The sequence below is a fragment of the Lucilia cuprina genome, chromosome 3, assembly GCF_022045245.1.
Source record: "Lucilia cuprina isolate Lc7/37 chromosome 3, ASM2204524v1, whole genome shotgun sequence".
NCBI classification, from domain to species: Eukaryota; Metazoa; Arthropoda; class Insecta; order Diptera; family Calliphoridae; genus Lucilia; species Lucilia cuprina.
In genome coordinates this window covers 5122888-5140030 of record NC_060951.1, presented here as the reverse complement: position 1 = coordinate 5140030, position 17143 = coordinate 5122888, and the positions used below count along the sequence as shown (strand labels likewise).

At 27.3% G+C, this 17143-nt stretch overlaps 3 protein-coding genes and 1 pseudogene across 3 annotated transcripts in view; 2 read left to right on the top strand and 2 right to left on the bottom strand.

Annotated features, from left to right (window-relative positions):
* The window catches only part of LOC111685385 (tyrosine-protein phosphatase corkscrew), a 56257-nt gene extending 50335 nt beyond the window's left edge, over window positions 1-5922 (bottom strand). The window contains exon 1 of the mRNA XM_046945903.1: window positions 5766-5922. Coding sequence (XP_046801859.1) covers window positions 5766-5779 — 14 coding nt within the window. The 5' untranslated portion in view covers window positions 5780-5922. The remainder of the gene's footprint in view (window positions 1-5765) is intronic.
* On the top strand, window positions 3018-5465 carry LOC111685391 (annotated as a pseudogene).
* An 822-nt stretch (window positions 5923-6744) lies between the features above and the next one.
* Window positions 6745-9850, top strand: LOC111685384 (ribonuclease Z, mitochondrial). Its single transcript, XM_023447645.2, has 3 exons — window positions 6745-7451; window positions 7591-8380; window positions 8443-9850. Exons 1-3 carry the CDS (start codon window positions 6897-6899, stop codon window positions 9588-9590), a joined length of 2493 nt encoding a protein of 830 aa, XP_023303413.1. The 5' UTR covers window positions 6745-6896; the 3' UTR covers window positions 9591-9850.
* Window positions 9851-10450: 600 nt separating this feature from the next.
* Window positions 10451-12480, bottom strand: LOC111685389 (neuropeptide-like protein 31). The gene is made up of 2 exons (XM_023447650.2): window positions 12326-12480; window positions 10451-10903 (listed from the first exon to the last, which is right to left on the bottom strand). The coding sequence occupies exons 1-2, from the start codon at window positions 12335-12337 to the stop codon at window positions 10601-10603; spliced, it is 315 nt and encodes a 104-aa protein (XP_023303418.1). The 5' UTR covers window positions 12338-12480; the 3' UTR covers window positions 10451-10600.
* Between the last annotated feature and the right edge of the window lie 4663 nt (window positions 12481-17143).

Genomic DNA, 17143 nt, shown 5'->3' with positions numbered 1-17143 from the left:
TGCTGAATTGAGAAATTCCATGCTAAATTGATAAATTCAAAGCTAAATTGATAAATCCTTAGCTGAATTGAGAAATTCAAAGCTGAATTTAGAAATTTAAAGCTGAATTGAGAAATTCAAAGATGAATTGTAAAAATCGTAGTAAAAATTGTTTGCTGAATTGATAAATTCTTAGCTGAATTGTTAAATTCTTAGCTGAAATGACAAATTCTTAACTGAATTGAAAAATTCTTAACTGAATTGAAAAATTCTTTGTTGAATTGATAAATTTTTAGAAAAATATCTTTGCTGAATTGATAAATTCTTAGCTGAATTGACAAATTCTTAGCTGAATTAATAATTCATAATTTCAAAGCTGAATTGACAAATTCATAGAAAAAATTCTTTGCTGAATGGATAAAATCTTAGCTGAATTGATAAATTATATGCTGAATTAATAAATTTGTACGAAAATCTCTCTGCTGAATTGATAAACTCTCTGCTGAATTGATAAATTATTAGCTGAATTGATAAATACTTAGCTGAATTGATAAATTCTTAACTGAATTGATAAATACTTAGGTGAATTGATAAATCATAGCTGAATTGATAAATTCTTAGCTGAATTGATAAATTTGTATGAAAATCTTGCTGCTGAATTGATAAAGTTGTAGCTGAATTGATACATTATTAGCTGAATTGAAAAATACCAAGGAAAATTTTTTAAAATACCTAACAAATCTACAATAATGACTAAAATATCCAGCTGAATTGTATAAAATTATAGAATAACTAGTGTAAATTTTTAATTTCTTTCTTTTTGATTAGCTGAATATAGTTTTTATTTAGCTGAATATATTTTAAACAATTAAAAACTTCTTTTACTGATTATAACTTTAATTAAAGTTAACTGAATAGACTAATATTTTAGCTGAATTGAGAAAATATAATTATTAAAATGTTTACTTAATGATAAAGCTAAAATTATTGTTTAACTAATTGTGCTAAAACTAAAACAAACAAATACATAATAATATCACTTAAATGTTTGTTCTTATTTATGGCCTAAAACAATAACACAAATAGTCTCTATAATCTTTAATAGTTGCTAAAATCAATAGCAACAAAGAAAAAAAAATAACTAAATAAAACTCAATACTTCTTTTGCTAGATAACTTAATAAATTGAATTCATTTTATCAAACAAGCACTTGAAGGTTTTAATTGTATTTAGCTAAAAAAAAGTTATTAAGGGCAAAAATTCTATAACAGAGCAATAAAGATAACAAATGAAATTAATTAATGATAATAAAACAAATATTAAAATGTATAAATAAAAAGGGTTAATTATAGAAAAAAGAGAAAACTTTTATGTATTAAATAGCTTAGCAACAGAACAAAATTTATAGCTGAAATTTATAAATTTATCTGTGAAAATGTTTGCTGAATTGAGAATTTTGTAGCTGATTTGTTAAATTCTTAAGTGAATTGTTAAATGGATAAATTTAAACGACAATTCCTTTGCTGAATTGATATTGATTCTTAGCTATGATATGATTCTTAGCTGAATTGACAAATTCATAGCTGAATTGACAAATTTATATCTGAATTGAAAAATTCATAGCTGAATTGAGAAATTCATAGCTGAATTGAAAAATTCATAGCTGAATTGACAAATTCATAACTGAATTCATAAATTTATATGAAAATTTCATTGCTGAATTCATAAAATCGTTGCTGTCTTTAAAAATTCTTAGCTGAATTGACATATTTATAGCTGAATTGAACAATTCATATCTGAATTGACAACTTCATAGCTACAGTGAAAAATTCACAGCTGAATTCTCAAATTCATAACTGAATTCATTGCTGAATTCATAAAATCGTTGCTGCCTTAACAAAGTCATATCAGAATTGATATATTCATATCTGACTTGACAAATTCTTAGCTGAATTGATAAATTTATAGCTGAATTGAAAAATTCATAGATGAATTGGCAAATTCATAACTGAATTCATAATATAATATGAAAATTTTGTTGCTGAATTCATAAACTCGTTGCTGAATTGACAAATTCTTAGCTGAATTGAAAAATTCATATCTGAATTGAGAAATTCAGAGCTGAATTGAAAAATTCACAGCTGAATTGAAAAATTCATAGCTGAATTGACAATTTCTTAAGTGAATTCATAAATTTGTATGAAAATTTTGTTACTGAATTAAAAAAGCCGTTGCTGAATTGACAAATTCTTAGCTGATTTGAAATATTCATAGCTGAATAAGCGAATTCTTGGCTAGAGTTTCTATTCCATGCTAGAATTGTTTGAAAATCTCGTTTCCAACGACAATTGGATCTTTGCTTCGCAACGACACGAGTCATACTTGCACAAAGATTGTCATCTCATTGACAGCTGTATCAATCGAAAGTTTTTTTTTCTCCAGGAAAGAACAATTGGTCACATTCAGACTGTTACAACAACAATACTAACTCCTTCCTACAACAATAAGATCTCCGCTCTGGAACGACCCCATTCTCAATCTGCTAAAGATTTTCAACTCAGCAACAGCTGTTTTAAGCGGAAGTGTTTTTCCCCAGAGAACAACATCCAGTCACAGCCAAACTAAAATGTAAATAAAGTTTAACCAACAGTCTAAATGGGAAAAACCTTTAGCTGTTTGTATGTTTGTTTAGCTGTATAATACAGTTCTTGCTTAAAATCTTAATTTTTATACAGTTTAACTTAATTCAGCTAATAATATTGCAATTCAGCTAAGTGAAAACTCTATTCAACTATATAAATTTATTTAATTATTTATTTATTCAAATTTTCCATTATTTTCTTTAAATTGCTAACACAACTCGTTTATTATTGTATCTTGTTTTGAAAATGTTTCTTTTTTTCTTTTAAAATCACTTTCTTTCTTTATCTCTTTTGTTTCTCTTAACACATTCCCTGACATTTATCAGCTGTTAAAGGATTTGTGTATAACATATGTAAACAACAACAGCAGGAAATATTTATGTTATACCAACAATAAAAAAACAATAACAAAAGTGGGTGGTTTGTCAACAAAACATTACAAAAACAAATCAACATGTTTTATTAAATGTTGCTATAAACATTTGTTTCCTTTCAAAAGTTTAGCAACAAAAACTGTGTACGTGCAGATCGAGTCGCTGCTTTTACTTCAAAAAACACTTTGTGTTTGCAGCAAACACGAGATACGAAACCACAGTTTCCTAGGTCGTCAAACTGAAATGGAACCCTTAAAGATAATAGCTCAAAGACAAATGCATGAAAGAAAAGTAAAAGTTGAACCACCCGAAGTTAAGTTAATAGCTGAGGAAGATCTTAAAGAAATTGAATCTTTTAAGGCAAATTCGGGCGTGACTACCGAATCAAAATGGAAGAAGAAACTCAGGCAGCGCAGGCATTAGAAGCTGAAATTGTGGCCATAGATATTAAGGAAAAATTAGATAATATTATGCCCAAATTACAAACTTTAAACAGTAGTATCAATTTTATTAATGAAGAGTCTAGGAGTAGTAGTGTTTGCTCGCATACTTTAGATTTGGAGCCTCATGTTCATTATTTGGTAGATACAACCACATATTAGGGAAAAGTTTAAACCTTGTCGCACTACCGTCTCTAATGTACATGATCCTGAAAAAGAAAGACAACGTAAACAAGGAAAAAATTGGGAAGTTACTGCAGCAACACCACCTCCAATAAAGCATAATGGTACTCAGCCTTCTCAATTTAATGGATTCTGTCGAAATTCAAGCACAATATTTATTAAAATTAAGTTTATTTTTATTACAACTATAAAAATTTCTTTGTTTTAGGAACTCCAAGAAAAACACGCAGATGAGCGTTTGGCGGCTGAACTTAAACGTTTAGAAGATCGTAAATTTCAACTACCCTCTGAGGAGGAATTAAAAACAAATCCATAATTCACAAAATATCGCGAACCCAAGTCACAGACCCATAACATTGAGGGTGATTAAAAAAAGCCAATAAAGATGACGAAGTTCATGATCCTCTAGACGAAGGAAAAGTCAGGCGGTGTAAACTACACCGTATACGAGTATAACAACAGGTACTTTACATTTTTCATATACTGGAAGTTAGTTTTTTATTAATATTATTATTTCAAACGACAACATTTAACACAAATTTAACATTTAACTACAAAAACGTTTATGATTTTTTTTGTTGGGGCAGTATAAAACAACAACAACAATACTTATAACAAAAATACTATTAAAACGATGGGTTAGCAACGGTGTTTATTTGTTGTAGTTTTTTTTTCATTACTTTGTGGCTGATCGTTAAAAAAAATAAACTTAAATAAAAGAATAGAAAGAAAATAGAAATAAAAACAATAGAATTACAACAAACATCTTGTTTCAAACAAACACATACTACAAAATCAAGGGGGTAAAACAAGAGTAAAAAGAAAGGGCAACGAGTAAGGAATAGCAAAAAAAAAACACACCGTTTTTTATTGTTGTTGTAGTCAGCCTGGCACAGAATATTTTACAATTTTGCTTAAAAAAAACTATGTATGTGGGAATAGGGGGAGGTGTGAGGAGCAGGAGCTGTGCAGCGTCATCATCATTATTAAGAAGAAAAAAGAAAAAAACACCAGCAGCTGAAGATACTCTATAAACTGAAACATACACACAATTACAAAAACAATGAAAGAAACATCAAAAATAATAGCGTTGCCAGTTAAAAAGGGAATTTTTTATAGTAACCAGATGTAAAATTTTTAAATAAATTACTAAGTGGGATTGTTTAAAAAGAGAAAAAGAGTAATGATGATATTTTTGCAGGGGCTATCTGTCTATCTGTCTATCTATATATCTATCTATCTATCTATCTATCTATTTATCTATCTATCTATCTATCTATCTATCTATCTATCTATCTATCTATCTATCTATCTATCTATCTATCTATCTATCTATCTATCTATCTATCTAACTATATATCTATCTATCTATCTATCTATCTATCTATCTATCTATCTATCTATCTATCTATCTATCTATCTATCTATCTATCTATCTATCTATCTATCTATCTATCTATCTATCTATCTATCTATCTATCTATTTATCTAACATTCGGTATTAATGGCGATTTTTATTAAAAATATTGGTCATATTCCTATTTTTTAAATATGGCATCACTCTGCCTTATTTGAAGAAAAGTCAAAAAGAGAAACAGCCGTTTCAAACATACGGACGAAACGACAAACAGATGAACAAATTGTACAAAAAAAAATTGACAAAAAATGCAATCTACACAGAAGAGCAAAAAACCTGAAATACAAAAAAAAAACATATGGAATATACTATAAGTTAAAAAGTAAATTAACTATACAGATTCCAATTAGAAAATTACAGCACACACACTCTACAAACCGAAACCCTCTTTTTTACACAAATACCAAATCAAGAGGGTTCTGCAGCTTAAACATTTTTTCACGTTTATTTTGCATATTTTTTCAATAATTTTTAAACTATTTCACATTTTTTGTAGCCCCCTCTTTTTGATAAACCAAAAAAGGGGAGCAGCATTTTATGCTTCAGATTTTATTCAATTTTTTTTATTATTTTTTCAATTCGTTTACCAACCACACACACATTTTTTTGCAAAGATTTTTTTCGTTGATTTTTTTTCTTCTACATTTCAATATTTCGATACACTTTTTTTTCTTATTGGACTATAATTTTCTTTTATTTGCATTTATTTTGTATTTCTTTTAGCAATTACCTTCGCGAAGACATGTTTTATGTTAAACAAAATATTTAATTTAAGCTTTAAATTGTGAATTTTTTAAATAAAATGTAAAATTTCTGTATATTTTTTTACAAATTTTCTGTGGAAGCAACCTGCAAAGACCTGCGCCGACGAACATTAACAACGGCGTCAACTTATACTAAAAACTTCGGCGGTATTAAATCAGATATAAACAAAAAATTGACAACTGTTTAGGGTTCTTTGATGTAGCGTTTTTCGAACCATCGACTTTTGGTTGAAAAAAGTTAAACTAAAAGTTGTAAAAATTGGAAAAATATAAATAAAAAGATCATATACAATAAAACAAATTGTATTATATTAATTCAGATATAAATCTAAATCATAATAAATTGACAAACATTTTCTTAATGAAATCACACATTGAAAACCTCTAACGCCGTTGTAATTTAAAATTCATCATCGACAAATGTTAAACTGCCATTTGACTGCATGACAAATGTTGCCAGAATGCCCTAGTAATATGCAACAGGGTGAGAAAAATGGAGAAATATTTTTAACAATTACAAAACCTACAACAAATGACTGAGAAATATTAATAGAAGAAAAAAATTTAATATAAATTATTTAAATTTTAATGAAATTCTTAAAAAAAAGGTTTTTTTTTAAATACAAGCAACAGCTTTGCCAACCTTATGTTTGAGTAAACACAATTTTTTCGTTTGTTTTGATTATGATTCTACTCTATGATAATCTCTTTGAATTCTCTCTCACACTTTGCAAAACAGCTGTTTACTTAAAAACAGAGCTGGGAAAGTGAATACTTATTAAACTTATTATTAATATTTATAACAATAAAATTATTAAAGCATATTTTCTTATAAACAGTAATTTGTTAATAAAATTATTTGAAAAACATAATTCAAATTTAAAATATATGATTGAAGTGATTAAACAACATACTATTGGTTTTGTTTAATCTCAATACCTAAGCTCTTTCCAACCCTGATGCTAACCTAATGAAATTGCTCTCCTGTTTGATGAAATAAACATTTTGAAAATTTCACGTGCGAACCAAACGCCAGCAGAAAAAAAACTTAGATTTATAAAAAACCCATTTGACTTAAAAAGAACTAACTAACGCGAATGTTGCTCACCGCCTTAAGAAACGCAGTGCGTGGCAAAACAAACGAACTACTCAAGGAACTTCTAACGCAAAAACCTTTAACAAAAAGTGCCTCAAATCTGAAAAAATCTTTAAAAATGTCGGAAAATACAAGAGTGGAAGAGTCAACAACAAAAGATAAATTGAATAGTAAACCCATTTTACGTAAGGAACGCCAACAGCAGGCCAATAAAAAGAAAACAACACCCTATATACCCGGCACTGTTACATTGCAAATTTTGGGTGCCGGCTCTAATGGTGCCCCAGCCGCTGTTTATTTGTTTACCGATCAATCACGTTATCTCTTCAATTGTGGTGAGGGTACACAACGTTTGGCTCATGAACATAAAACAAAATTGGCGAGATTAGAACAGATTTTTGTTACACGTAATACTTGGCCGGCTATAGGAGGTTTTCCCGGCTTGGCTTTGACAGTTCAGGATGCCGGCGTTAAGGAACTGGCTTTGCATGGTCCTCCCTATTTGGAGAATATTTTGTATTCGATGAAACGTTTTGTGGTGTTGAAGAATTTACAGGTGAGTAAAGGATTAAGACTTGTTTTTCTGTTGCGTAGAGGAGTCTATAGTCTAGTCTATAGTGTAGACTATATTCTAGTCTATTATCATATTTATATGTAGTCCATCTTAAGCCTTACATTTCCTTTCTCTTTTTCAGCTCAAAACTGTTGATTGCACCCAAATCCAAGACTTTGAAGATTCCGTTATGTCAGTAAAATCAGTGCCTTTATATCGTCTTTCACAAGCCCAACAGGAGGAGCAAACTTTGCTAGCCACCGCCAGTACAGAAGAACAAATAGCCATTACCTATATATGTAAACTTAAACCTAGACCAGGAGCTTTAAATCTAGAAAAATGTGTAGAACATGGAGTGCCTCCCGGTCCTCTATTGGGTTTACTAAAAAATGGCATAGATGTTACTTTGGAGGATGGTACAGTGGTCAAATCTGCCGATGTTAGTGAACCCAATGAAAATCCTTTAGAATTTATGTTTTTGGATATACCCTCAAAGGATTTTTTGGGAAATTTACAGAAGCATAAAGAGATTTTACTGAATACTAACATAAATCCCGATAATACTCCACAAATGCCTTTAATAGTACATTTCTCACCAGCAGAGGTGATACAAGAAGAATTATATCAAAGTTTTGTTAAACAGTTTCCCGCTAGAACCCAACATATTTATCTAAACAATGAGCAGAATACTTTTTCGGGTTATATAGCGGCTCATCGTATACAATATCAATTGAATTTACTAAATCCTAAAGTATTTCCTTTGCTAGCGGAGGCTTCAAGTTGGTCTAACAATTTAAGTGCAAAATTGAAGAAAACTAAATTGGCGGAAGACGGATTAAATGGTGTGGAAGTAGTAAAAGAAAGTGAGGATAAGGATAAACATTTAAGGGACTTAAATGCCATGAGTTATTATCATTTCCGCCCTAGGAAAGGTAATTTAAAGGGAATTTTATTTAAAATTGGTTATTTTTAATGGATTATGCATTTTTTTTAGGTTTGGACCGCACTTTAGAGGCTAAACTCTCTCCCCAGGAGTATATAGAAGAGACACAAGTACTGCAGGAATTTCCCACTTTACTGCAAAAACTTAAAGAGGATTACAAACATCTAAACGAGGCCTCTCTGGACGTAACAATACAATATCCTGTGATAACATTTTTGGGTACTGGTTCTTGTATACCCAACAAGACGCGTAATGTTAGTTCTATCTTAATACAAGCCAAAGAAGATTCCTTTATACTGCTGGACTGTGGTGAGGGATCTCTAGGACAAATACAAAGATTCTTTGGTTGTGCTAAGGCCGAAGAAATAGTGAAAAATCTTAAATGTATTTATGTTTCCCATTTACATGCTGATCATCATATTGGTTTAATTGGTTTACTAACAGAAAGACTGAAACTATTGGGTAATGGTGAAGATATGGAAAAGGTTCTACTGCTGGCACCCAAACAAATCGAACCTTGGCTGAATTTTTATCATGAACGTATTTTAAATATAAAAAATTCTTATGAATTGATAGGAAATGCACAAATAATGGAAGAAGCTTTAGAATTTAAGGAAAACCAAGAAAATTTTGGTTTGGTTGGTATAAAAACCTGTTTAGTGAAACATTGTCCTCACTCGTTTGGTGTCCGAGTGGATGTTTTAAATCCACAGGACTTGGAAAATCCCATTAAAATCACCTATAGTGGCGATACGATGCCCTGTCAAGATTTAATCGATTTAGGCTTAAATTCTCAAATATTAATACACGAGGCCACCATGGAAGATGATCTAGAGGAGGAGGCTAAAATCAAAACACACAGCACCATATCGCAGGCCATACAACAGGGTCAACTAATGCAGGCCCAACACACTATCTTAACACATTTTTCACAACGTTATGCCAAATTACCTAGACTGCAACTTACTGCCTCTACAACAGATACTCTAGACGATAAGGAATCGAAAGAAGCCCATACAATGCAAAATGTTTCAATAGCTTTTGATAATATGCAAGTTTTTTTAAAGGATTTAGAATATTTTCATTTAATGTATCCCGCCATGAGAGCTTTATTTGCCGAACATGCTGAGGAATTGGAACAGAAAGCTCTTAAACGGGAACTCAAATTAGAAAGAAAACGTAAATTGTTAACAACTTAAGGTATCGACATTAAAAATTGTTTAAATTGAGTCTAACTTATTGTTAATCATGTTTTTTAGGATTTTTAACAAATTTTCTTTGTTTTATTGTTTAATTTATATATATTTTAAAGTTTTCGAACTTTATTTTATCAAAAAAAAACTTAAAAAAATAAAGTTAATTTATTTTAGACGCAAAAAATTAAAATTTTTGTAAAAATCTACAAAAAGTAGTAAAAGTACTACCTTTTTTACAACCCCAAAAATGGACATATTATGCATTTAAAACTATATTTTCCTATTTGCTTTTAAAATATAATGTTTTAACTACTTTTGAAAATAGTAGTAGAAATACTACCTTTTTTTAAAAACCTCTAAAATGTTTATTTTATGGTTTAAAGTCAAAATTTTTCGATTTTAAGTAAAAATTTGATGTTTTAACAATTTTTTGAAAAAAGTAGTAGAAATACTACTTTTCTTAAACTCAACAAAAATCATTAAATTTCTTTGCAAAATAAAGTTTTACAATATTCTCAATGATTTTTAAACTAAATTTACTTTAAATTACTGTTTTTAAAATAGTAGTAGAAATACTACCTTTTTTAAAAAACCCCAAAAATGGGTGTATTATGTTTTTAAGTTAAAATTTTACGATTTTAAGTAAAAATTGTATGTTTTAATAACTTTTTAAAAAAGTAGTAGAAATACTACCTTTTTATATTTTCACCAAAAATTGTTAATTTTTGTGATTTTGACAGTTCCCTTCAAAGAGAATAGAAAATATAATGTAAAATTTTGTTTTTAAAAAAGTAGTAGAAATACTACTTTTTTTACAAATTTACAAAAAAGGTATTTTTTAACTCTTCTTAAAATAAAAATCATTTTTCGTTTTCCAAAATTTTTATCAATTTTTCATTTTATTTCTTTAGATATTTACAAAACCTGACCTCATCGGCAGTCAGTGCCTCCAAAATTGTTTTCTTTTCACAAAATTTACACACTTTTACACAAACGTATTTGCAAAACTATGCTTAATGATAGAAACCATGACCATGATAACCAAAACCGCCAAAACCATGACCATGACCAATAAGAGGAGCAGCATGTACAGCATAACCGACAGAAGGATAACCATAGCCATGACCGCCATAACCGCCTAAACCATGACCAAGACCATAGCCGCCACCATAACCGCCCAAACCATGACCATAGCCAAAGCCATAAATGCCACGTTTTTCAGGACTCTTGGCCGCTAGCGAGGATTCAGCATCCTGCAATTCAGCTGCTTGATTGACGGCAAACAAGGCAATGATAACGAAAATGCACAAAACGTTCTGGAAAAGGGAGAAAAAAAGTAAGTTTTTATTTTGTTTTATTAAAATACTATATTAGAAATAGTAGTAAAATACTACCTTTTTTAAAAACCTACAAAAATGTTAATATTTTCCTTTAGAGACAATATTTTTAGATTTTTTAGGTTTTAACAACTTTTTTTAAAAATGTAGTAAAAATACTACCTTTTTAAATATGCCAAAAATTAGTTGTATTATGCTTTAAAGACAATATTTTTCGATTTTCAGTAAAAAATTTGTCTTTTAACAAATTTTGAAAAAAAGTAGTAGAAATACTACTATTCTTATATTCGTTAAAAAACAATTAATTTTGTTTTGTAAACTTCTAATTACACAAAAAATTTACCTCAACTTAAAAATTCATATTTTTTATTAAAAAGTTTTATTAAAAAAAAAGTTTTATAGAAAAGTAGTAGAAATACTACCTTTTTAAATATGTCCATAATTAGTTGTATTATGCTTTAAAGGTTATATTTTCGATTTTCTAGGAAAATTTTTTGTTTTAACAACTTTTGCAAAAAAGTAGTAGAAGTACTACGTTTTTTAAATATGCCCAAAATTTGTTGTATTAAGCTTTGAAGGTTTAGATTTTTCGATTTTCTGTAAATATTTTGTGTTTTAAAAACTTTTGTAAAAAAGTAGTAGAAATACTACCTTTTTAAATAGGCCCAAAATTGGTTGTATTATTTTATAAAGGTAATATTATTCGATTATCTGTAAATATTTGGTGTTTTAACAACTTTTGTAAAAAAAAGTTTTAGAAAAACTACATTTTTAAATAGACCCAAAAAGGTAGTTTTAGGCTTTAAAGGTTTCGATTTTTCGATTTTCTGTAAATTTTAGGCGTTTTAACAACTTTTACAAAAAAGTAGTAGAAATACTACTTTTTTAAATAGGGCCAAAATTGGTTGTATTAAGCTTCAACGGTTTCGATTTTTCGATTTTCTATAAATTTTAGGTGTTTTAACAACTTTAACAAAAAAGTAGTAGAAATACTACCTTTTTAAATAGGCCCAAAATTGTTTGTATTAAGCTTTAAAGGTTTAGATTTTCGATTTTCTGTAAATATTTGATGTTTTAACAATTTTTGCAAAAAAGTAGTAAAAATACTACTTCTTTTATTTGCAATAAAAATAGATATTTTTTAAAATTTTAAATAAATTTTTTAAATTTAAAATTAAAAAATTTTGAAAATTTTATAAAAAAAAATATTGAATTTTAATTAAATTTTAAGGATTTTATAGAAAAAAATACCCTTTTTTAAATTTTGATAATACATTTACTACTTTTTTAATTTTTAGTACTAATTGTTGTTTTTTCATTAAATCCTGATTATTAGCTCAAATTTTAGACTTTTTTAGATAAATCCTTGTTTTTTTATTTATTTTCACACTTTACACTTACGAAGTATTTCATTTTGTTGTTGTTTGTTTATTTTTTTTGATAAAACTTATTAAGATCACGATCTTATTTGTTTGAATACTTAATTGTTTTTGATGTTTAATTCAATCAAACCGTGCATTATTTATACTTTAAAAATTAAAGTACTCGAAGGTGCAGCAGAGCAGTTGCAGCAGCAGCTGCAAAATGCAACAAGACTTTAACTAAAAAAAAACTAACATCATCATCAGCAAACGACAATTGTATAGCAAACAATCAAAATTAAGAAAACATAAAAAATGAAAACACAATTAAAGCAACAAACGGCAAAAAAATCATAAAATCCTAATAAAATCGCTAAAAAATAGAGTCAAACTCTTTATTTTTCTCTCTAAATATAAAATGCCAAACATACACACAAAAGACGTAAGCGAGAAACCTCACAATGGCGGCCATTTCAATGTAAACAACAAAGACTTAAGTAACAAACTTTATTTTGAGAGGCTCTCTCTTTTCTCTTGTTGCCGTTATATCAGAAACAAACAGATGAAAACATAAGCACGCTGACTTGCCAAAAGGTAAACAACAAAAGACTTAAGACACAAACTTTGTTTATGCCGTTGATTTTTGTTTTTCTTTCTTCAAAATAACAAACACAAAAGACTTAAGAAACAAACCTACTAAAGGATAATTCTCATAATTAATTGAAACAAATAAAGAAAAAACTAAATTTAAATGGAAATTTTTAAAGAAAATATACAAAATGTAAATAAAAAATTGACAAAAATATATGTTTTTATATAAAAACAAAAACATTTCTAACAAATAAACAAAATTAAACAAATTATTTACAAAAAACAGGAAAAATTCTTAAAAACAAAAATTTTCTATATAATTTAATAGAAAATTACTTAACTTTGCAGCTTAACGTCTAACGCTTTTATTATAATTAACCATTAGCTGCTACTACTGCTACCAACTTAAAAAGCCCTCAATTTTCAAAGCGGCATTTTTTTTTCTTATTTTCTTCTTTACGATTTTGCAAACGAATTATTGTATATAATACATATTTTAAAAGATTCAATTACATTATTCAAAAATGTAATACAAAATATTAAAACATACTTTTTAGCATTTTTTTCCATACATCTTTCTTAACAAACATAACTGTAATATTATCTATAATAGATTGCAGTTTTACTAAAATGTTATAACTAAAATTTTTGTCATTAACTTAAAAAGGCACGTATATTTTTTTTTTTTGAGTAAAACTACTATAATTTTCTTGTTCATTAGGTTTTGGTAGAAAAAAAGTTTAGAGGCCTTTTTTCTAATTTTGGGGCGGAAGTGTTATACTAAAGGGTCATGTACATATAATATTTTATATGAAATTTGTTTTTTTGTAAATTACGCAATATTTCTTTAAAGAACCATAAATTTTATAATAAATGTTGTTGAAGGCAACAATAATAATGATTTTTCCTTATATTTAGCCTTTACTTGTGTTTATAACGTTAGAATTTGTTATTATTTAAAGGAAGTGGTTTATAGGCCAAGTACTTTTCTTTAAGAAAACTTTCGCAAAAAACTTTTTTATAAGAAAACTTAAAAAAACTTTTCTGAAATAAAACTTTTTTAAGAAATTTTTCTATTAGAAGACTTTCTCAAGAAGCTTTTCTATAAGAAAACTTTCTCAAGAAACTTTTCTATAAAAAAACATTCTCATGAAACTTTTCTATAAGGAATCTTTTCTACAAGAAGACTTTTTCAAGAAACTTTTCCAAAAGAAACCATTCTCAAGACTACTTTTTAAAAGAAAACTTTCTCAAGAAACTTTGTTTTATTAAAGCTGTCTTTATTAAACTTTTTTATAAAAAATTTCTCAAGAAACTTTTCTAAGAAATCTTTAAAAAAAGAAGACTTTCTTAACAAAAGATAGATGGATAGATAGATAGATAGATAGATAGATAGATAGATAGATAGATAGATAGATAGATAGATAGATAGATAGATAGATAGATAGATAGATAGATAGATAGATAGATAGATAGATAGATAGATAGATAGATAGATAGATAGATAGATAGATAGATAGATAGATAGATAGATAGATAGATAGATAGATAGATAGATAGAGATATAGACATAATTATTAATTTAAGTTTGTGTCTTGAGTCTTTCTTGTTTACATTTGAAAATGAGTTTGTTTTTCATAATTTCTTAATATCAAAAGAGAAAATGTTAAATTTTAATAATTTTTTGTTAGCTTCAAAAGGAAATGGTGTAAATATAGTTGCTTTAAATTATTTTATTAATATGTAATAGGAATTGGTGTAAAACGTTACTTTTTTATTGCAATTTATGTTTGAGTTATTGTTATGAGAACATTTTAGGCAAAATTCAATTATTTTATTCTTGTTTGATATTAATTTTGCGATACAATGCTATGAATATATATTTTATGGCTTATGAAATATTAAACAAGATATAACAGAAACTGTAAAGTGAACAGACATTATATTAATAAACAATTAATATAATGTTTAAAACGTGATGGCCATAAAACATTTAACAAAATATGATTGAAAATAATTTGTAAACTAAGAATATTGGAAAATTTTATAGGTTTTTTTTTAAATGATAAGTAATATGATGGACAAGGCTAATTTTAATAAGAAAATAATAAAAAAATAATAATATTAATGAAAAAAAAACTTAACGGTGGACTTAAGAAACAATGAAAAATGATAGAGACGTTTTTGCAAAAGACATCTTGAAGACTGTTTAATAAAACAGAGGGTAAACTGAGAGGGTAAGTTGGAGTTAACAACATTAGATTCAATTGTTTAATATTACATGGTTTAATTTTATTTGCCAACTAAGACATTATAACATGTTAGTTATAGCTGTTGTTGTAGTAATATGAATTATTGTTGTAATATGTAGTAATTGTAATTAAATATGCTACTAGTAGTAAATTATTGTTAAAACAAAGTAATATAATACATTTAAACAATATTAGAACTTGTAAAAAAAGAAGCCAAGCTAAGCTAAGACTCCGTCAAAACAGCCACAAGCGTTTAATGCCCTTTATTTTATAGCAAAAGAGAAGGTATACTAAGCAACATAATACTGTTTGGGTGTTAATAATATTAATATAACTGAAAAAATATCTATAGATAAACCTTCCCTTCTTAGACAATAGCATGTTAAATTTGCTTACAGACAATATTATTGCTAACCTCATCATTGTTGTTGACGTTTGATTTATAAATTTATTAGTTATTATACTTTAAGTTAAGAAAATTATTTATAAAATAATAACAACAACAATTGTTGTTGCTAACATTTTCATAAGTCATAAGTTTGCAAAACAATAGCTGTACTAGTTAAATAATATTTTTTGCCATAGGATCAAGAAAATGTTAAATTATTTTGTAAATTGTTTTTTCTTTTATTATTTTGCAAACTATGAAGACATTAGCTTTTGTTTTCTAGTATAATAAGCAAATTATATTTAGTTAACACCCACTTTGTTTGAAGGTCAGATTGTTATTAGAACCATTAAAAGCAATTCAAGAATTTTTGTAGGAAAAAAAAACACCTTTTTATATGAGATCTTATAAAAAAAAATATTAAAATAATATTTTACAGTGTTTAAAGAATCTTTAATTAGCGAAAAGTTATATACAATTTAAACTACAATTAAGTATTTAGAGTTTAAATATTACATTAACATGTTAAATGTTTATAATTTTCATTTAAAATCCCTTTTATTTGACTCTTATCTTTAAATAAAGTTTATTTCTTAAGTCTTTGTAGGACGCCGTTATCAACAATTTTCTCATTTCTCTTAAATTTCACTAATAAGTAAATAAAGTTTGTGTCTTAAGTCTTTCTTGTTTACATCTGAAAAGGAGTTCATTATCTCTTCGCTCAATAACAAAACACTCAAGTAAATAAACAAAGTTTGTGTCTTAAGTCTTTCTTGTTTACATCTGTATGTCAGCCATTGTAGTGTTAGTTGTTTAACACTGAGAGACTTTTGTTTTGTGTTATCTTCTCACTAATTTCTTTGCATAGAAAAATCGTGTTTAATTTATATAAATGTTTTTTTTTTTATCGCCAAGCATTAAAAGCAAATGTTTGTTTTTCTATCAAAATTCTAATATAAATTAATTAATTATAGATGATAAAATATTAGAAAAAAACTGCTAATAAACACTTAAACTGTTAGTTAATAAAAACACAGGGGCTTGGCTTTTTAACAACTAATATTATGAAATAATTAATATTAATCATACGTTATGAGAAAATTTAACTTTTTCTTTTGTTCAAATGATTGTCATATTTAGTTCAAACCTGTCCAAAAGGTAAACTGATATTAAATGTGTAAATTATTTTTATGCAAAAAGTAATTTAACACAGTTTGCTGTGGTTTATAATGTTACACACACGTTTGTTGAAACATTTTCCGACATCTTGACTGCAAGAGAAAAGTGGTGGAGGTGTTAAATGTCACCAAAAGGCGGGGAGTTGGAAAATAATTGGGTCAGAGAAGATGGATTTGTGTTGTTGAACTAACAAGTTAGTTAATAACTAATTAAACTGTTGATTAAGTAACTAACTAACCTAGTAACTAACTAACTAACTAACTAACTAACTAACTAACTAACTAACTAACTAACTGACTAACTAGCTAACTAACTAACTAACTAACTAACTAACTAACTAACTAACTAACTGACTAACTAGCTAACTAACTAACTAACTAACTAACTAACTAACTAACTAACTAACTAACTAACTAACTAACTAACTAACTAACTAACTAACTAACTA

Excerpts from the sequence above, each read along its gene's own strand:
- LOC111685384 (XM_023447645.2), top strand. The coding sequence starts at position 6,897 with ATGTTGCTCACCGCCTTAAGAAACGCAGTGCGTGGCAAAACAAACGAA. Across the intron at positions 7,452-7,590 it reads TGGTGTTGAAGAATTTACAG|CTCAAAACTGTTGATTGCAC; the intron begins GTGAGTAAAGGA and ends TCTCTTTTTCAG. Across the intron at positions 8,381-8,442 it reads TCATTTCCGCCCTAGGAAAG|GTTTGGACCGCACTTTAGAG; the intron begins GTAATTTAAAGG and ends CATTTTTTTTAG.